This window comes from Callionymus lyra, chromosome 18 (genome assembly GCF_982586985.1).
Source record: "Callionymus lyra chromosome 18, fCalLyr1.hap1.1, whole genome shotgun sequence".
Taxonomy (NCBI): domain Eukaryota; kingdom Metazoa; phylum Chordata; class Actinopteri; order Syngnathiformes; family Callionymidae; genus Callionymus; species Callionymus lyra.
In genome coordinates, this window is record NC_141835.1 from 14,175,134 (window position 1) to 14,195,416 (window position 20,283).

At 42.6% G+C, this 20,283-nt stretch overlaps 1 protein-coding gene across 1 annotated transcript in view; it reads right to left on the reverse strand.

The window, feature by feature from the left end:
* Window positions 1-20,283, reverse strand: part of LOC148060595 (latent-transforming growth factor beta-binding protein 2-like) — a 114,789-nt gene that overhangs the window by 4,344 nt on the left and 90,162 nt on the right. The window contains exons 22-40 of the mRNA XM_087779309.1: window positions 20,145-20,270; window positions 19,937-20,062; window positions 19,049-19,174; window positions 18,779-18,904; window positions 17,712-17,837; window positions 16,035-16,160; window positions 15,172-15,291; window positions 14,987-15,106; window positions 13,434-13,556; window positions 11,939-12,058; window positions 6,541-6,669; window positions 6,241-6,375; window positions 4,047-4,253; window positions 3,893-3,973; window positions 3,408-3,548; window positions 2,238-2,378; window positions 1,749-1,922; window positions 1,394-1,669; window positions 1,179-1,328 (exon numbers count right to left, since the gene is read on the reverse strand). Coding sequence (XP_087635435.1) covers window positions 1,179-1,328; window positions 1,394-1,669; window positions 1,749-1,922; window positions 2,238-2,378; window positions 3,408-3,548; window positions 3,893-3,973; window positions 4,047-4,253; window positions 6,241-6,375; window positions 6,541-6,669; window positions 11,939-12,058; window positions 13,434-13,556; window positions 14,987-15,106; window positions 15,172-15,291; window positions 16,035-16,160; window positions 17,712-17,837; window positions 18,779-18,904; window positions 19,049-19,174; window positions 19,937-20,062; window positions 20,145-20,270 — 2,673 coding nt within the window. The remainder of the gene's footprint in view (window positions 1-1,178; window positions 1,329-1,393; window positions 1,670-1,748; window positions 1,923-2,237; window positions 2,379-3,407; window positions 3,549-3,892; window positions 3,974-4,046; window positions 4,254-6,240; window positions 6,376-6,540; window positions 6,670-11,938; window positions 12,059-13,433; window positions 13,557-14,986; window positions 15,107-15,171; window positions 15,292-16,034; window positions 16,161-17,711; window positions 17,838-18,778; window positions 18,905-19,048; window positions 19,175-19,936; window positions 20,063-20,144; window positions 20,271-20,283) is intronic.

Below are 20,283 nucleotides of genomic sequence, written 5' to 3' on the forward strand. Positions count from 1 at the left end.
GGAGCAAAAGGGTAATACACAATAGTCTTGGGGAGTGCACCGCTTTCTCATAAAACATAAGTGAATGCAAGGTTGTAAAAAATCAAAGGCAAATGATAAACTGCACGCAGCGTTAGCTCACTGTTATCAAGTCTCCAGAGGTTTTGAGGACGAGTTCATGGCGGTTTAATTTCCTGATTCCATGTTACAGAGAAAGAAAGCCCATTTGATTGATGACAGTACGCTGGCAAAACCCTGGTGGTGACAGTTAACTGGGTTTTGTTTTGAAGCTTTATCAGTACGTTTGGAAAACAATGGTCAATCTACAAGGTTTTTCTCAACCATTTCTGTCAAACTCTTTTCTCTTAGTAGCATCATTGTGTGGCTAAAGGGGAAGACGGTGCCAGAACCTATTGGCAGGGTAATAAAAGCCCCTCTCAGGGATTGCATAAAAAACTCAAGTTCATAAGTTCAAAGGCATCTTAAGTGAGGAATATAAAGGTGATAGGCTTTTTTTTCTTCCCCCATCCAAGTACAAAATGGTCATAATGTTATCACTTATGTATGTATTATATATTTACAGTCTGTTTTCATGTCTAAACAAGAAGGTGTCTTGCCTGCAGTTAATACAAAACTCGCGAGAATTCTGACCGGCTCAAGTAGAAGAACTTACATTTCTCCGATCCTTAAAACTCTTCACTGGCTGCGAGTTTCAGATCTATTCATGGTCAGGCTCCTCCTTACATTACTGATCTGATTCAGCCTTACACCCCAACTCGGGCTCTGAGGTCTGTGGATCAGAATCTACTAATGGTTCCTCGCACACGGTTCAGGACCAGAGGAGAGAAATCCTTCCAGACTGTTGCTCCTAAGCTTTGGAACGATCTTCCTCTCTCTTTGTGCTTGATGGAGTCTACTGACTCCTTCAAGAAACATCTTAAGACTTTCTTATTTGTACAAGTTTTTCCCTTATTTTCTGGGGCACCTGTGTTTTTCTCAGTGTTATCTTTATATTTTTAATATATATTTTCTAAGTATTTTTCTTTGATTGTTTAGGCGCTTTGTGACCCTGGTCTAAAAAAGCACTCTACAAATATAAATTACTTACTAACTTACTAACTTGCACATTATGAGAGGTGTCCTAATTTTACCACACACTAGGATGTCAATTTGTTGAGCATAACAGAGAAAAAACTCACCTATACACGCCATCTTGTTCAGATCAAGTTCGTAGCCATCAAAGCAGTCACAGGTGTATCCTTCCCGAACGCGAACACAGCGGCCATTTTCACATCCATTCAGGATTCCGCATTCCTCAGCTCGCAGGCCTTCAAAACTATCGAAACGATCTGCCCACAGAGATTTTTGTTACCAACACCGTTTCTTCAGTAAAGTTGCCACAAGGGTAACCCACCACTGTAGGGGTCCAGTGGACGAGGTTGAGGTTCTCGTGGCCGGTGGACTGGAACACGCGCTGGTGGCTGCCTGACACTGTAGTCGTTGTCATTGAACAGAGGAATGGTCTCAGGGATGTCAAATGGTCCGGCAGGGTTGCCATAATTTTCCCAATATGGCGTCATGAACGGCCCAGCGGGGTCATCGTGGCCCTCCAGGCCGTACTCGTATCCAGGCCGCTCTCGCAAACTGTCCGTTTCCTTCCGAGGAAGGTTGCACATTATTGCGTAGTCCTCTGGAGGTTGAAAATAGAGTAGCCCTGTTAGCAATTTGTTTGTTGTTTTCGAATACATTACTTGAAAAAATGATCCCACCAGAGTCTCTTCTAGGACAGAAGGCACACTGTCCACTCCAGGCGACACCAAACAGGCAGCAGCACTCGGTGTAAGTAGTTCTGCGACCGGGGTGTGGTTCGACGCACATGTTGTCGCCCTCTAGACGCTGCCAGCAGATGTCCACGTGAACATCGAGACTAGATTCCATCGTTTCTGGGAGAAACGGAATCAGTGAAAAACAAGTATAAGGTAATAACAAAGCTGCATTGGCAATGATAAGCTCAAGTTGAAAGGTATAACAATAGCAATGCTAAGTTCTAAGATACGGTTGCAGCAAAAATGTAGCTAAAATCGTAAGCTAGTTAATTAGCTAAAGTGGCTAAAAACAACTCTTAATTAGCATAATTAGTTGCTAATGCTATATATTTCTATTAATACTTGCAGTTTTTAGTCTTTAAGTTAGACCAAATAAGGTGTTAAATTGGACAAAACCCAGATGTGCGCTAGATCCCGTTTGAATTTTGGTACCTTCTGTTGTGTTACTGGTCACACAGCGGCGCCGCGTCCCGTCCAGGACCAGTGGGGGGCTGCAGAAGCAGTTGAAGGACCCGGCGGTGTTCATGCACGTTCCGTCCACGCAGGCGTTTCGAAACTCGCACTCGTCGTAGTCTAGGCAACACACAGATGTAGCAACGTCTCAATACAAGAGATTACGACCGCTTCACCAAACACGCCGCAGTTTAATTTCATTTTTTATTGCGAGTCAATAAAAGCGTTGAGCGAACGGATTTACTAGGACACAAGAATGACGACTTTAGTGGATCATAAAAAGGCTGCGATCGAAATGTTCTCCGTTTATTTCAGTCGCGGTTGTGTCAGCTGTAATGTCTCGGCTGTCTTGTTTATTAAAACACACGTTCAGTTAAAAGAAGTTTTCGGAACTGAAACCACATCAGGCTGGTTTAAATGAGGCGCATCATTTTGAAGACTTTATTAAGGGACGCTAATGTTTCCTCATTTTAACTGAATTAAATCGTACTTGAAACCAAACTAATTCAAAAAAGAATAATAACCTGGGGCCTGATGTACTAATGGGTTTTACGGACAAAAAAAGTGCTTAGCAACCTTTCCACGTCAAAGCCCATATGTATATCTGATCGTATGTAAATAAAGTACTCGTGTTAATAACTGTGTATATAAAATATAAACATTTACACCTGCGCTCGTCTGCACTATTTAAATGTAAGTATTTGGTCCATGTCAGAAATGTTTAAATGAATATACACAGTTAAACCAATTTAAATGCATGTTTTTATTTGTTTGTTCTGATCGTGGGGAGAAAAATCACAGACTCTGCTTAATTTAAATATTATTTAAATATGTAAATGAGGGTGTGGAAAGTGACGAACAAGTCTGCGATTAATTCGAGGTTTATTGGGATGTACGAAGAAAAAGTAAGTACTAAATTCTTGTCGCGCACAGATTCATAAATCTGATTTTTTTTGCGCTGCGTCAACTTCTGGATTTCATCTTACGGACATATTTAGTAGAAGAGCTACGAACGTCTTAGTACACGAGGCCCCTGGTTTATAGTTCATATTTTCCCATCAGAGCATCAAAACATCTAAGTTTTTTCCCATTTTAATAGTTAAAATTATCTTGCCAAAAACGACACCAGCTTAAGAAAGCATCTCTTACCCACACACTCGAGCCGGATGTTGTCGTAATAGAAGCCAGAGCGACAGTAGCAAGTGTAGGTGCTGAAGAGATTGGAGCACTGTCCGTTTTTGCAAATCTCCGAACCGAACATCTCACACTCGTCCGCGTCTACAGAGTGGCCTGGTGAGAAAAGAATTCGATGTTTACCTCCGGGAGTGACATAAGTGAGCTGGAGCTAACGAACATCAACACCCAGTGAAATTATTGGCACCTCCCTAGAAAAGCAATTAAATAAGAGGCTGTCAGGACAATTACGGTAATTAGTTAGGTATTCAGGATGGTGGCACATTAACCAGGTCTTGGCCGTCTTGCCAGTATAAAGCTGCTGAGGGATTAGGTCTGTTTATTTAGCCTTTAAAGGTGCTGCAAGTGAAAATAAAAGCGAGGCTGACACCGGAGCTTGCTGAGCCAAAGTAAAGTTGCTGAGGAAGCAGGAGAGCTTTGGAGTTTGTGTTTCTGAGTACCTTTGTAAATCTGCTGATCCCCCAGTCTTTTTGCAACGGACAGTAATCCACTTCCATCAGGGCAAAGCTGGTTGTATTCCTCTGTGAAATAAAAACAATTAGAGACGTGAGAGGAAGGTGCAAAACAACATGGGGAGACCTGAAAGAGCGGTACCTCTTCCTGGAACTGGGCAGGCATGAATCTCACAGTTGTCCCCCCAGCCGGCCCCCACCGTGCAACAACACTCCTGCTTGGTGGTGTTCCGGGACAGCACGTTGTCGCAAAAGTTGGCGTCGTTCAAGTTGTAGTAGCACTCCTTCTTCTCATCATTCGACGTGGTGGCAGTAAAGGATGGAGAAGTATGTTTTGAACCGACGTCACCTGCACAGAAGAGACTGATTGATCAGTGATTGTCACGCTTTTTGTCCACTTCACCACGAAAAATTGTTTTTATGTAACACAATAAATCTGATTCTGATGTGTGGTTTTTGACGGGTCCACATCATACATCTCAGTGGTGTTTACGGCAATCAAAACTGATGTTGACTTAAGTTAAGACTCTGATTATCATGGTTTATGGGTCGAAACTCCAGAAGATTATGGATAATACCATTGTGTTTATGTTTGTGGTTTCTAACCTTGGTGGGGTCGAAGAGGTTCAAACCTAGATTAGGACATTGACGTGATATATACATCTTAATTTTGACTGTAAGACGAGATGTAGAGTAGGTGTAAAAACCCTTTGAAGGCTTAACACCAGGAAACACCTAATATATCAAAGGGCTAAGTGTTTAGCAAAAGATTCTTGGGGGTCATAGTCAAGAATGGACGAGGTTTAGGGGGAAGTGTTTAAGGGTTAGACCTTACTTAGGACAAGGATAAAGACATTTCTAGGGGTTGAAACTTACCGTAGTAATGACCAGAGTAAAAATGGGAAACTTCTTAACACTTGTGTTGGCTCTGGGTCAAGTTGACCCAGGGGCCAATGGAAAACAACTGTGTTTGAGGTACCCTAGGTTAAGGCAAACCACCTCCCAGGCTGCCAGAAATACATATCTAGTTACAGGGTGCTCCTGTACCCTTTTTGGTCCGTTTGACCCGATGCAAAGAATCTGCGGTGTAAATGGAAGATGAAGGACGACAGGAGCATTAAGGTCAAGACCAAGTATTTGAAGGGGTTGGACTGATACATAATACAGATGACTATTTGTGGGAGTCCTTACAAAGAAAGTTGCCACCAAGATAAGAAAGAAACAGATAAGAAGTTGGGGTAAGGACCAGGAATAAATGACCAAGAAACATCCTTAATAGCTCAAGACCGAGTATCTTAGAGGTCAGGGTTGTGAAAAGTACTTTGAAGACACATTAAGAGAGACTATGGTTTTGGTATAGAAGTTGTGACTTGGGAGTATGCATAAGGTAGGATAAGGTCATCAAGCCCTGGACCCAAAACTCCGAGATGAAATCAAAATAAGAAAAAGAGCCAAGGAAAAATCTTTACATAATGGAAAGTTACGTCAATATATTTATACATTTAAGTGTGTTCTGGTGACTTAATCCTCTGCTGGACCGATAGAGACAAGCAGAAGCTGGACGCGAATGCTGACCCGGGCAAAATCAAACAAAGCTTTTACTTTAATATTTGTGGCTGGCTTCACTCTTGATAGAGAGTTTATCACACAGGTACTCGCTCGTCCTGGCTGCCACTGCTGATCCTGCTCATTTGTTCAGACTCATGCTCACCCTTAAGCTGTTGGCTTAGCCAAATGGAAACACTGGCAAGAGAGTCAACGCAACCTTTACTTTCACATGATTGATTAACGCACGTCGAAAACAAACAGTGGAATGTGGCAAAAAGGTACACACGGGCATATTTTGGGTTTATTGCCCAGGCACAAGCAGCAGCATCTCTTTGCAGAGGGTGTGCCGCTCAATAATATAAATACGCCCTATTCCTGTTCAGCGCGTCCGATCAGGCCGTATGACTCCCTTTCCATGACTCAAAGGGTTCTCTCGGCCGTCCCGACACACATCGCATATCTGTTACTGTGACGATGATGTCTGACGGCCGACTGCCAGCAGCTACACCTTGTTTATCTTGGTGAGGAAGCAGGTCTGCAGAAAAAACCTGGCCCACAGGGAGTCTGCTTGGCTCTAGTGCAGGAGTCACAACATCATTTGTGCAAGAGATTAGTCTCATTTTGTGAGCAACCCACCCAACCGTCACCCAGCCAGGTCTCCACATACGTGGAGTAAGTCGTGTCCACCTCGTCACCCTTGCTGTTTGGATAACGGGAGACGGCTCATTAAATCAGGGAAAACTCCGTCTCCCAGCGGTGGGACGGAACGGTGAGTCTAGTGCTATTACCGGGGGAGCGGCACTGGCTGGTGATGGGATCAAATTCCTGATCGTCGTTGGGGCAGATGCACAGGAAGCTGCCGTCGAAGTTCTCACACAGGGCCTCACCGCACAGCGCCAGACTCATCTCGCACTCGTTCACGTCTGAGAAAGACAGGAGAGGAAGGTTAGAAGGAACACTGCACAAAACGGCAGTCCAGGATGAGTACATTGTTGACCATAACCTAAAATATAAAGGGAAAAAAAATGCTACTTCTTGCTAACAAATAGCCGTTTTCTGTATGACGTTGCTGTAATTTCATTACCTACCAACACATTTGGTGTTGTCAAGGGGCGGGTTAGTGTAGCCTTGATCGCACTGGCAGCGGTACGAGCCGTCGATGTTCTCACAGAAGCCGTAACTACCGCAGATGGTTTCGTTGAGACACTCGTCTACATCTGGAGGGTGAGAACATAACAAAAGATTACAATTTTATACAATACTTAATAGTTCAAAGATCTCAACACCTCATTGTCACCCTTTTCCTTAATCAAAAACACAACTTCAACCTGAGGTTTGTTTATTGTTTCACAGTAAAGTATTTATTATTCTACTCCAAGATCAAGTTTTAAACTTTTTACATTTTTGTCACTTTTTTATCTTTCTTTGCAACGATTCAAATCTTTCTTGATTAAAGTCCACTTTTAGGCTAGGCCAAAATCTGTATACAGGTTTTTGTTCTTTTTTTCTCAGCCATTAATCCGTGAGCCTTCCCTTCCTTGATCAAATAAATAAGTCACCTTTCAACATTTTGGAACCATTTTTATTCAAAAGATTGTTATTTTAAACACTGTTTTATGAAAATAGAGACCACATCAAATGTTTGACAGTCGTCGTCTTCAGATATTTGGGACTGAAGGTGTCGAAAATATATAATATATAGATATCATTTACTAAAAAATACACAATTCTAGTCCCTTTTCCAACCTCTCAACACCTGTAGAAAACAAGTTGATCACTTGTTCATCACCTGCTCAAACAACAGTTACGATGTAGTCAACCTTCAAAGACCCTCCTTCAACATGAGACCCTTCATCATCTGGAAATTCATCCGATAGTGAAGAAATCAAATGTAGTGGAATGCGTCCAGAAACAAGGGGACCGTGTAAGAGCAGGCAGCGCTGCTGATTCTCTATCACACTCTGTATAAGAAAATATCTCTTGGCCGAATCCAACGTCCATGATTTAGTGTTTCTTGGCGAGTGCCGCGCAGCAAGGAGGCCAAATTCTGATTATAACCCTTTAGAAAAAATAAAGAGTTTAATGATCAGGCTTTAGAAACATTAAGATACTGTGTTAAAATGCCTGAGATGTTGCTCCGCTAAGGCTGACACGCAACACTTATCAAATTATCGGTTCCGCATTAAAGTCAACACAAAAACACGCGCATATAAATCTTGTTTACGAGGAAATTTCAAAATCCGCTTTGAAAACTCTTTTATTAATGCTTATGTATCCAGAGCTGTGACCGACAGGTCTACCATTTTCGAAATGACAGGGCATCTGCTTTTGCATCAGCATGCTGTTGTTGTTTCATAAGAGGGCATTCCACTCAGAGTTTCCATGACTAATTTGAACTTGTGTTTTGAAAAACAGGAAAGCCTTTTTCAAACAAGAAATCGTTGACAATTAAATTACAGCAACCTCCCTGTTTACATTCTTCGATCACAATAAAAACCCTTCTAATTGTGTGCTTGTAAATCTCACTTCAGGTGATCTGGTTCTGCTGGGACGAGACCTAAATAAACTGATACGAATCTGAGCAAGAACTTTCCGTCTGTGGGGAACGCCGGCCAGACCCATCCTGAGATCAAGATACACATAAGTTCCCCCTGTTCGCTGCCAAAACGCTCGCATTGGTTTTCTTAATCGGCGCCGGTCATTTATAGTCTAAGACCGTAGACCTTCACGGCTCTCCTTGGAAGCAATATTGGCATAAACACAGTTCATATCGTAGCTATTGTAGTGATGTTACCAAGACGTGATAATTACTTTTGAATGATCTACTTTTGTCACTGGAGTCGCTTGACTAAAGTTTGTTTCCAATCTCACTGTAGCATCAACTCCCCCTATCACTGTCCGGTACTTTGCTGCATCATTGAAGAAAGTAGCTGTGACTCTTCCTGTTTGACCCAATCTTTCCTCCTGTGTACTAGTATGCTGTTGCTAAAGACAACTGACGTGAGGCCACATCGTCCCCCCCAAATAAACGAAAGACATTGGAGCCTTCATACAATAGTATCAGATCTAGACCAGCAGAAGCCGAACGTCGCAGTCTTCATCCAGACCAAGTGATTTATTCGGTTACAATCACTGTCATTTTCAACTCGATGAAAGCTGCTTTATTATGCCTCCGAGGACTCATAAGACTTGTTTCCATTAAGTACGGGGCACAGCGGGCCAGTAAAACCACAATCCCAGGATTCTAGCCAGAGCCCTGTCTTCCCTTTCAGCACAGACAACCGGTCCTGCTGGGGGACTCGTCTTCCGTCACGTCCCGACTACTTCTCTAGCATCTGGGGTCAGAGACGGGGACTCCCACAAGCTAATAAACCATCCAGACAAAACCATCTTTGTCGTCAAATCAGATGTCTAGAATGCACTCGTGGGCTTAAACGACTGCGACGCGACGGCATTCTGGAAACACCAACGTGGGTTTCTGGCCCCGCGGATCTCAGCTGTAAGACATTCTAATTGCGTCCTGGAGCCGAATATTTGAGCAGGTCAATCAGAATAAATCCTCGGCTCTGGGATAGTTTGTTTTCTCAAAGTGTGAAGTGCTTCAGTGGAGTTTGGAAGGAAAGACTGATGGCAGCCGGGAGGTCTGAGAGAGGGTGATGAAAGCTGAGATATGGAACACTTATTGTCTCTATTTTAACTCATTTTAGGGATGAAAAGACTCAAAAGCTGACGGTAATTTAGGATTAATACACTGTCCAAGTGAACCTGGGTGATGGGTTTATTAAGGAATCTTTAGCAGAAATAGTTAGCTATCGAGAGGACCTTCAGAGAAACAGGAAGTAGGTCTAGTTTGTTGTGTAGAAGTAGTACTACCTTACTACTAAGGCTTTTTAGTAAACTTTACTGATGCTTGCTGGCAGGTCTCAGGTTAAATTAAGTTGGTGAACATACTTTTTTCCCAAGGGGGATTGGGGATTGTTGCCTTAGATTGTTAATGTCAAGGGTGTTAAACTCCTTCGACCTATGGGCGAAAATTTCAAACTCAAAAGAAGTCAGGAGCCAAGGAGTTCAGACAGAATGGCCTTTAGTATCTATTTTAACTATTAATTGCTAACTTTAGTTTTTGTTCAAACATCAAAATCTTACAACCTCAGTCTAAAAAAGTGAACAAGGATAATACATGAATCTTTCACAGCAGACTCAAGACAGGCTTTTGTCAAACGGTGTTGTATCACGTCCCAGAAATTAACATACATTGAAGTCATTTTCATTTTTTCATTTTACTCAAGCAAAGATGTTGACTGTTCTATAGAAACTGCCCACACATGCTAAAGTCTTTACATCCAGGAACCTTTGCTGGGGCGGAGGGTTGGCCGCAGGCAATTTCCGCCTTCTGGGAAAAGGCTTATTAAAGACAAGAAATAGCTGCAGGACATTTATAAGCGCGATGTAGAAATCACAGCTTCAAAATCGATGACGGGTTTTCCCATGCCGTGCCCCGAAAAACAATTGTACAGAAACATGACTAAATGAAATCCCCTTATAGCTCGCTGACACGCTACTGAGAAAATTCCTTTTGTGTTCTCAAGTGAGCCAAACACAACCGCTGCGCCTTTTAAAGGTCGTGAAGTAAAAATAAAAAACGCCCCTTCTCCTAAATTACACGTCACCACGTCTGGCCTTTACTTAAATATCTGACGATTTTTACAAGGCGAGGAAAATGCTTCTGTGATTCGGCTCCCTCATGGGTATTTACGATTCCCGTCTTCTGAGGGGTTGCAGGTTTGATTCTCTAGCTGTGAGATACACGTGTGTTTACAGTTGAAGCGATGACGTGAGAGCAGAATCAGAAACTAAAAATAAATAAATAAAAGGGGCAATGATTCTTTGGAGAGAAACACATCCGGAGTTCATCATTTGTGTTTTGAAGTTTCAACACTGGCATATCAGCAGTCAGGAATGAGAAAATCAAAGTTGATAGAAGTTCCATCTTCATACAAAAAACGTTGAAACAAAAGTTGATTAAAAAATCATGTTTCCCTCAAGTTTTTGAGTTTTCGCAGAGTCCGTCTTGCAAGGCTTAACTGATAGTGCCAAGGAGACAACAACTTAACTGCTTTCAGGAGGAAGCGGCGGCGTGGAACGGGGTGATCGGGCGGGCGGCGCTCCGAGCTGTCACCAATCAGCGCCACAGGAGTGCGCTCTCCCCTGAATTTTTCCAACTGCTGACAGCCCAATAAAAACTTTCATGGTCCTGAGAATACGCGAGGCCACATCTCTACATCTCTAAAACAAACACGAAACCTCAAACACAAAGAGTCGCAGCTTTCCAACACAACATTCCATCCGCGTGTTCTCAGACTGCTGTAACCTTTCGGCTGACCGTTAAGTTCTCAACTTAATGCGAAGAGAAGGTTGAGGCCTTTTTTTGATTCGGACTTGCTTAGACTTGTGTTAGAGTCAAGTTGCACCTGTTGCAACAGCTGATACAAAAATGACCTTCTTTAAACTGGAAATACACAATTTGGACAACCACCCATCCCAATAGCTTTTTGTTCATTTATGGTAGCAATTTGCCTCTGGAGGTTTCTACAAGCTTAAGATGAGGCAACAATTTATAGTTTTGATCCTACAATTCCAGGTTTCAGTTCAAACACCTCCAAAGTGAAGTGTTCTCAGGTCATGTCTCTCAGTTGACATGGTTATCTACCTGGTAAGTTTTGAAGCTATAACTGTCTAGAGATAGGCATGAAGCTGGACTTACTGGTGACAGAGGAGATCTCTGGACTAACTACTGTTCACCATGAATGATGACAGTCATCCTCTGAACACTGTCACCAGTGAACAGAGAAGCAGATGGAGTGCACCAATGCTTCTTCCCATGATGCAACACTAATAGACTCAGGGACTCATTCATTCCTCGTGCTATTAGACTTTACAACTCTGAGTTTGGGGGCAGGAGCAGAGTAAAGGGATGATGTTATTCTATTTTAATCCTTTTCCTTGCGTTTTTTACCTTGATATATGTTCTTTATATTTGCACTTTGTCATTCCTTGCACTTTGTTCTTTTCATTTGCACTTTGCACCAGGGTTTTCGCCACGGCAGACCCCAAAAAGACCCTTACCAAACCTACTCCTGAGGTGTTTTTTGCTCAACCGGTTAAACCCCCCCCCAAAAAACGGTTGATTTGCGGTCATACTAGGCTTGTTTCAACCGGTTAAGCACCTCTAGTCCATTCAACCGGTTACGATAGGCTTAGTATAAACGGGGTCTTAACCTTCCATTCAATTGAACATTTAAACTAAGCCACCATTGTTCATCTCCGGCTGGCCTGGAGTTGCACACATGTACTTTAAATCATCGCCATAATATTTCAAACCTCTCCACTAAATCTCCATATCGTGACATAAGACTGCTGGAATCTTCAAGCAGCTCAAACAGAACAGCCAGATTTACATCAACCGTGCATGTCGTGAGCACTCACCGCAGTCCACTCCCTCAAGGCCCGGCTGGCAGCCCATGAAGCAGCGGTACGAGCCGACGGTGTTCTCACAGCGCCAGGTACCGCACAGCGAGCTCCCGTACTCCTTGCATTCGTTGTGGTCTGTGCAATGAGAGAGAAAGGCAGATGTTTGTCGGTAACTGACAAACAAGAGGTACGAAAACAACCACATGTGCAATCAACGGTGATGCACATCCTCCCCTTTCCGAGTTCTCCCCGCCTGAACGGGAGTCGTCCAGGAGCTCTGAGGTGTCCTCAGTAAACGCGGCAGGCGAGAGGAATGGCCAAGAACAATATTTTCTCAGCAACTGAAGAACTTGTGAAGGAGCTGAAGGGAGAAGTTCCAGAGGGAGAAACACCTTCAGCTCACAAAGGGGTCATTCAGACTCCCTTTGGGAGAGAGTGACTGCAGGCTCCCTTCAGTCCTGAGAGGCTTTGGCGAACCCATATTTTCTAAATACACTCCGAGGTAGAGCGAGGATCACTTGTACAGTAGTCAAGACCACCTATCTGCAGGTAGGATGTTTTGGCAGTACAGAATTCTATCTGAGACTTGGCCGTAGGTAACAATTTTGAGGGAGAGAGGAAAGGGATAGTTAACCAAATTTCACTTATTTTCTACTACTTCTACCCTCATGTTGACTAAGGGATTACTTAGGAAAGCGCTATATAAATAAATATTACTTACTTACTTACTTTCAGAGCAATCGGTTCTTTAAAGGCAAATAGTTAAAGGCAAAAATGTATGTTTATTTCAAATGACACACTTAAAAACATCCAAATAAAAAAAAAAAACATCCAAATACCTCCTTGGTGCTCGACTGTATCATCCCTCTCGTATTGAAGTCTTGACATTGTTTCGAAAAAAATTAAATAAAGATATATTTTAAGCTTTTTTTAGTGAAATACGCTAGGCTATCATTGTTCATTTTGCACTTGCAATGTGTTTCAATGAAGTGGAGCTGGAGCCGAGATACCTGAAGCTTCCACTACAAACAAACCTAAAATAAAGAGTTAATTCAGTTTTTTCAGAACAAGAAGAGAAGATTCAATCCAAGATAGACGTTACAGACAAGCAGTATGGAGGTATTTGGATGTTTCTAAGCGTGTCCTTTGACAAGACCAAGACAACAACAACTTAGCTCCAGTCACTACATTAAAATGAACAAACATTTTTATCTACAACTCTAAAAAGGAACGGAAATAATCCCAACCCTTAGTTGACATGAGGGTGATCACTTATATAGATATAACAGATGTTTCATTAGCATACGTTTAACATTCATTTACTGGTTAACTACTATTGTTATAGTTTAATTTCAGGGTTTTGTGGTAAACTTTTGGAGAGTTCTCTGTTTCTTCTGATGGCCACGATAGGAACTTAAGCTTTCAACCCGGCTCAGAATGAATGTTGGCCTGGTATGCTAAAGCGCCAGAGCCCCCCCCCCCAAAAAAGAGCAGTTGATAAATCCCTTACCCTCGCAGTCGGCCGTTTCCGGGCTGAACTTGAACCCGGCTTCACACAAGCATAGATACGATCCTTCAGCGTTGACACACTGACCCCGGATACAAACGTTGTCGTCACCGCACTCGTCCACGTCTGTGATGCGGGGGATAAGAAACGCAGACTAATTAAACAAAAAAAAAAATCATCAAGAAATAGCAATTATCGCTCCTCGGGGAACTTCTGATCAGCCAAACGTCTGGATGAAAGAATGAACGGCTGTTGGAGCTCGCCGCGGAACACTGGCGAACAGGAAACACGTTTCGGAAAAACAATCGGAACCGAGTCTGTGGACGCTTGATTAGCAGCAGATCGGTGGATAATTACAGCATTACAACATGAACTCGACGGTTCAGCGACGAACATGTAAGTGGAAAGTCTCACAAGTGAGACGTCAGTTTCTAGCTTCGACCGAAAAAAGTGTTTTAACAGACACTGTTTTTTCAGTCACACTTCAAAAACCGCTGGGAGCGGGTCTTAAGTTTGTGGAAAGTCAAAATTGTATTATTGTCTACTGGGAAATACATGTTTGTTTCTACTGTCTGCTTGTTGAATTTCCTTTTTTTCCTTATGAATTTTACCAATGCATATTTTACTTTAAACTCTTGGCTTCGAAGTTCATATTCCTCATTTTAAGCTTTTTGTTAGGTCAGATATCGCGTTAAATGTTTTGCTAGAAATACATTAGAGCTGAATCTACTGTGTAAATTTCCTGACTCACTCACATGTTTCAAATGTTGAAGTTTTCCTCTCCAAAATGCAGTAAGTCCCTCATCATGACCATGTTTTGAAGTGATTACTTTATAAAGTTAACCCCCCGTCAGAAATCTTGGCGAACAAAAGGTTATGAGAGGGGAGTCCATTATGACGTAATAACGGTCTTACTCCTCCTCCAGCCAGCTGTAATCACGTCCCGCTTTGTTTATACAACAAGTCCCATGGAGGGGGAGACTTCTGGGATTGATGACGCGAGGTGATGAACCTCAATGAGCATTTCAATCACAACAGAGTGCGTGTGGTTATGTAAACGAGATGTAATCTTCGGAAAAATTAGGTATTTTTCAGTGGGATTCAGGGGCTTAAGATAATTTTCTAAAGTAAATATCTCAATTAAAAGAGAGTTTTGGACCTAAGAAGCCTCTATTTCCCAGCACACATCTGTGTTCGCCTGACTCAAGTTTTGAGGGTGATTAGAAGCTTAATGCGAACTCCAACGTACCGCACTATAGCGCCATCTTGCACTCCAAAGTCCTTGTGGAAGTAACCTTTGATACTCGCTCGCAAATCATTATTTCCATGCTGTTCGTCACACAGATTCACAGCCTCCCAGACATGAAAATAATCATGTTAAGTCAACTGTTGAGTCTATTTTGACAGCTCTGGATGATTTTATTTCTCCACTGATGAACCAAAGAGATTAGAGGGTGTTTTCCATGTCTAATACCGGTGAAATCCGTGGAAAAACAGAGTTGAGGTCATGAGAAGTGACAAGAGATTTTTTGGCCTAACAACTCAATAAAAAGTACCTTCACAGCGAGTCCCGTAGTTGATGTACCCGGACGGGCAGATACAAGAGTAGGAGCCCTCGCTGTTGACGCAGTCGCCCTCTCCGCAGATCCTCGCCTCCGTCAAACACTCGTCGATGTCTGTGGACAGTTTTTAGCGGATGTTAAAGAGGATTTTTCTCCAGGCGGGAGGAGCATCTACAGACCTCTGCAGGTGACGCCGTCCACCAGCTCCAGGCCGGGAGGACAAGTGCAGCTGAAGGAGCCCACGGTGTTGGTGCACTGACCTCCCTGACACACACTGACATCCTCACACTCGTTCATATCTGGAGGTACACACAATGGTATGGAACTTATTGAGGTAGGTAAAGGATAATATTGCTAGCGTTTATTTTTAACACAATTATTTGTAAAATACCTTTTTTTTCTTTTTTAATTTATTCTTTTTGTTTGGTTTCGGTATGAATAGAATTTAAATGGTATTTATTAAAATTATACAGTTAACAAATATGTATAACAAGAAAACATTGCATTGAAAACTATAAAGATTATTATTTATCAAACATTGCTTTTTAGAATTTTGGATATAAAAACATACTGATAAAGCAGTTTAAATGAAATAAACTAAACACATTTTATATTTATATTAAGATTATTTAAATATATTATCATTGCCATAATATTTTTTAATATTATTATGTTATGAATCTTTTTATATACGTATATGTTGCCTAATTCCATTTTGTTTTTTAAGAGGTAACAAATGTATTTGAAATATTTTATAATTATTATAAATAATACATTTATAAAACTGTAATTTTATTTGAATTTCCTTTGCTTTTCCTTAAAAAACGATATTAAAACAAAGTAGACAAAATTAATACACTGTTTTTCGATTGCTTAATTTGTGTGTTATCTTATTTCTTACAAAATAATCCTTTTATTGTGTTCACAACACTGTCAGTAAAAGTTTCTGATTCTGATAATAACTGGTACAGTTAACTGGTCGTTCTAAGAGAGAACTTCACGTCCATGTCTCTGTAAAACAACTCCTTTTATCCTACTGTACCTTCACACGTGTGACCGTGGGGTGACACCGTGAACCCGGGGTCACAGGACATGCAGGAGAACGACCCATGCGTGTTGGTGCAGACCCCTGTGGAACACACACCCGCCATCGCACACTCGTCCACGTCTGAGGGAGAGAAAAAAGGGGGGAAGAAGGTTAGAGAGCCTGGACTGGTGTTTGTGGAGCTGACCAACAATACAGTAAAAGGAGCTGCTGTTATTAGATCTCACTGACAGTGGTTTATTAAAAAGGGTGGAAAGACAAGTATGCTGGACTCCGATCCCAAAACAGCCTCCATTACAGGTGGTGTGTAATTACTGAATCTACAAGCTGTTATCCCATCGCTGGAAATTCCTTCGCATGGATTGTGTTTCCAAAAAAAGGGGGGGGGGGAATAGTGCGGGTCAGTGTCGAGTGATCGGGGTGACCAGCACTTTACACATCCATTTCAATTAGGAAGTGAACATTTGTCGTTAGATATGATCAGCGGGGGGGAAGCTTCCTCCCAGCATCTCCCCTTCATCCGACTTACTAACCAAGACCCGCTTTTTAAATACTCATCTCCTTCCACATGAAGTCATGACAGATACAACCTCCTCGGATTCATCAAAGGAGCCGTCTCGCCGCATTGATCTCATAAATCCTGTCAAGAGAAATTAAGGAGTTCTCTGAAGAGGCTGCGTAATCACACTCCAGGCGGAAAAACATTCCGTCCTCCTGTCGTGACACCTCACGCTGCTCCGGAGCCTCGGATGGATATTAGTTATCTGGTTAACAACTCTCTTGGCTCTTCAGAGTCGGCATAATGATTTATTCTGACTGATTGATTTGAACGGCGCCAGCAACACAATAAAAGAACACATCTGGATAAAACTGGATGCGAAACGTGTTCGATTGATGATGACTTTTATGGAGAATTTTTTTAGCCTCGGGCTGCATAAAAGTTTTGGTTTCTGCGCCAGATATTTCAGTTCCCATTATCTACGAAATACTTCTTCATGATTTGTTTTTATTAGCTTTTGGAAAGGTACAAGTTTCCGGGGGGGCCTCAACGTGTTCCAGATCCATGTGTCCTCGAAGGTTCTCATTCGTCCAGGTCATGGTGGTCCAAGGGGTTCAAAGGGCGAGTCAACTGGACTGCGTAGAGTTCTAGGAAGATTCCCGAAAATTTCGATCACCCTGATGGGTTTCAGCCCATACATTGATTCCAAGCCTTCCCTATTGTTCTCTGTTAAGGATATATACCGGCTCCTAACCCTGGCTCATTTGGAATTGAAGAAACTTCTGCCTGGAACTCTACATAGTCCAGTAAACTCACCTTTGAACCACTTGGATCTCAGATCTATGGATTTTTAGATCTATTTTTATGTTTTTCCCTTAAAAAGGGCATTTGAAAAGAAGGATACACTATCACTTGTGCACCTGAAGAAAAGCTCTTTACTTCTTATTGTAACCCAATGCATTTACACTATCATGATCTTTGCAACAGGCAGGGTCAACCAGGTCTGCTCCTGTTCCCAGAAACATAGTCCGGGACAATCTACCATGTCCAGCATCGGAGCTCTGCTCAAGTATTAACTTTCACTTTGGCTTTTTGTCCCCTGAAGTAACCACCGATGCCACTACAGAACATCATATCCCCCCGCCCCCGGTCTGATACCAGTTCACCAATATCACCTTCGCAGTTGAGTCCGTTCTCAGAGATCTGCAGGCCGGGGGCGCAACTCCTGCAGCTGTAAGACCCCGGCGTGTTCAGGCACAGCTGACCCGGGCACAGGTTAGGCACCAAGCACTCGTCCACATCTGGACACAAGCACAAACAAAAAAAAAATCTGCTGGATTTGCCTCCACTTCGTCATGTTCTTTTCAAGGGCAAGAGTCGAGCCAGCGCTGCCAGAGGGGTCCGGAGCTATGATGATGTGATGTCTGGACGGTGAGTTCTGGGATTTTTATTTTGGATAATGAGATTTCTGTTCCATGCTGTCACACCTGATGTTATTTACATAAAATCTGAAGCATTTGAGCAACATGCTGGCGAACACCCCCCCCCAGCACCCCCCCAAACTTGTAATAGATATGTTGGGACTTTTAAAAAGCTCCTTCCAGGCCTGCCTACATGTTCCAGGTCTGGACAAATATACAGCAGGAAATTTATTAAGGTCATGTTGGGTGGACTTTAACCTACATTTACCGGAAAAATAATCAGACTAATGAGGCTTTTTTTGTCGGTTCAGTGATTGGGAACAGTAACGAAGGGAAGGGAAAAAATGACTAAAAAGACCCACTGCATCCTTCTCTAGCTTTTTTTTTTTTTGAATGTAGCCATTAGTAGAGACAGGTGAAAACACTCTGTACCAAAATGCCACCGGTTCAAATATACATGTAGCTCAACTCATTTTGGTTTTAAGGACACAGGTCTTTCTATTTTGGGGACTGGTATCGGAAAACAAACCCCTCTATCCGTTAGCAATGCTAATCAGTTCTTATTTACATAGAAATGCTAATATAGTATTGCAAATATCTCAATATAAATATAGAATATTAACATTGTGATTTATGATTTATACAGGCGGTTCTGGGGTTCCTATACATCTTGCCTGAATGCCTTCTGTAGTAAAAAGAAAAACAAGAATTCCGTGACAGCATAAATCCCTCATGCTAACATTAGTCCAGTCTAATTTAAACATAAATAAACGGCCCGGTGGGTTCGGGGTCAAACGGACCCAAAAAAAAAAACACCTTACCATCACAGTGTTGTGTGTCCAGTGAGGCCCTGAAACCGGGTTGACAGACGACACACGTAAAGGAGCCTGGTGTGTTTGTGCAAGTTCCACGGGGGCATGTAGCGGGCAGCGCACACTCATCAATATCTGGCATGAAACAACATACACTATTAGAAGGGAGCACCGTCCAACGAAAACACCTAAATTCACCATGACAGGCCGGAGCCAGTCTTCCTGCCAGTGTGGGCTCTATGAACTACATTGTATGATGTAACCGCTGAGTAAACCAACCTTCGCAGAGCTCGCCGTCATCCGATACGTGGTAGCCGGTTGGGCAGTTCTCGCATTCGTAGGATCCCTCAGAGTTCAGACAGATGCCGTTGGCACATGTGGACAGTGACTGGCACTCGTCAATATCTGGGGTGGACGACATAATTAGAATAGATGGTGGTTGTGTTGTAAGGATTAACGTATAAATCGTCCTTGACATAAAACTTCCTTTTTGCTTCTACCATTAGAATGTCCAAAGGCTAGGGTTTGCGGTCCATATGTGGCCCTTGATCCTGCACCATTGCCCACTAAATACACACAATTCCTGAAACTACTTTACTTTTTAATGAAGTGGACATTATACATATTTATAAAGAGCTTGTGAATCCAATAAAAGTTATGCTACTTATTGTGATGCTAATGATAAATTTAAACCCTTTTTTCAACTTTAAAGGGCAATTTATGTGAAAACCCAACGCTTGTTTCAAATGTTGACCTCTCCAAGATGCAGTAAGTCCCTCATCATGACCATGTTTTGAACTTATTACTCCATAAAGTTATTCACTGTCTGAAATTTTGGGGAACAAGAGGTAATGAGAGTCCATTATGACATAATTATGGCCTCCTCCTCCAGCCAGCTGCAATCATGCCCTGCTTTGTTTATACAATGAGTCCCTTGGAGGTGAAGACTTCCTGTATTGATGACTCTGGGTGACAAACCTTGATTGTTTTGCTATTCACAGCAGAGTGGCCGTGGTTATGGTAAATGAGATTTAACCTCCAGAAAAGCGTAGTGTTTTCAGTGGGCGGGGCTTAAGCACATTTTGTAATGGGAATATTTAAATGAAAAGACACAAATCAACACAATAATTCCCTTTAAAATCTCGTGGTCAAGCCGAAGGAATTTACCTTCACACCGTCTCTTGTCCTGCGACACCTTATAACCAGCCTTGCACCTGGTGCAGGTGAAGGACCCGTCGGTGTTGCTACAGACGCCACCCAGGCACAAGTCTCCCTCGGCGCACTCGTCCACATCTGCAGAGAAAACCAGAAATTTAAATCGAGCAAAACGGGGTCGTTTTTTCACGACCACGGACCGGTCCTGTTGGCGTCATACCTTCACACCTCAGTCCATCAACAGAGGGTCTGAAACCAGGCGGGCACTGCTGACAGGTGAAGGAACCTGCCGTGTTGATGCAAATCCCCACCGAACACACGTTCCCGGTGACACACTCGTCGACATCTGAGAATAAGAA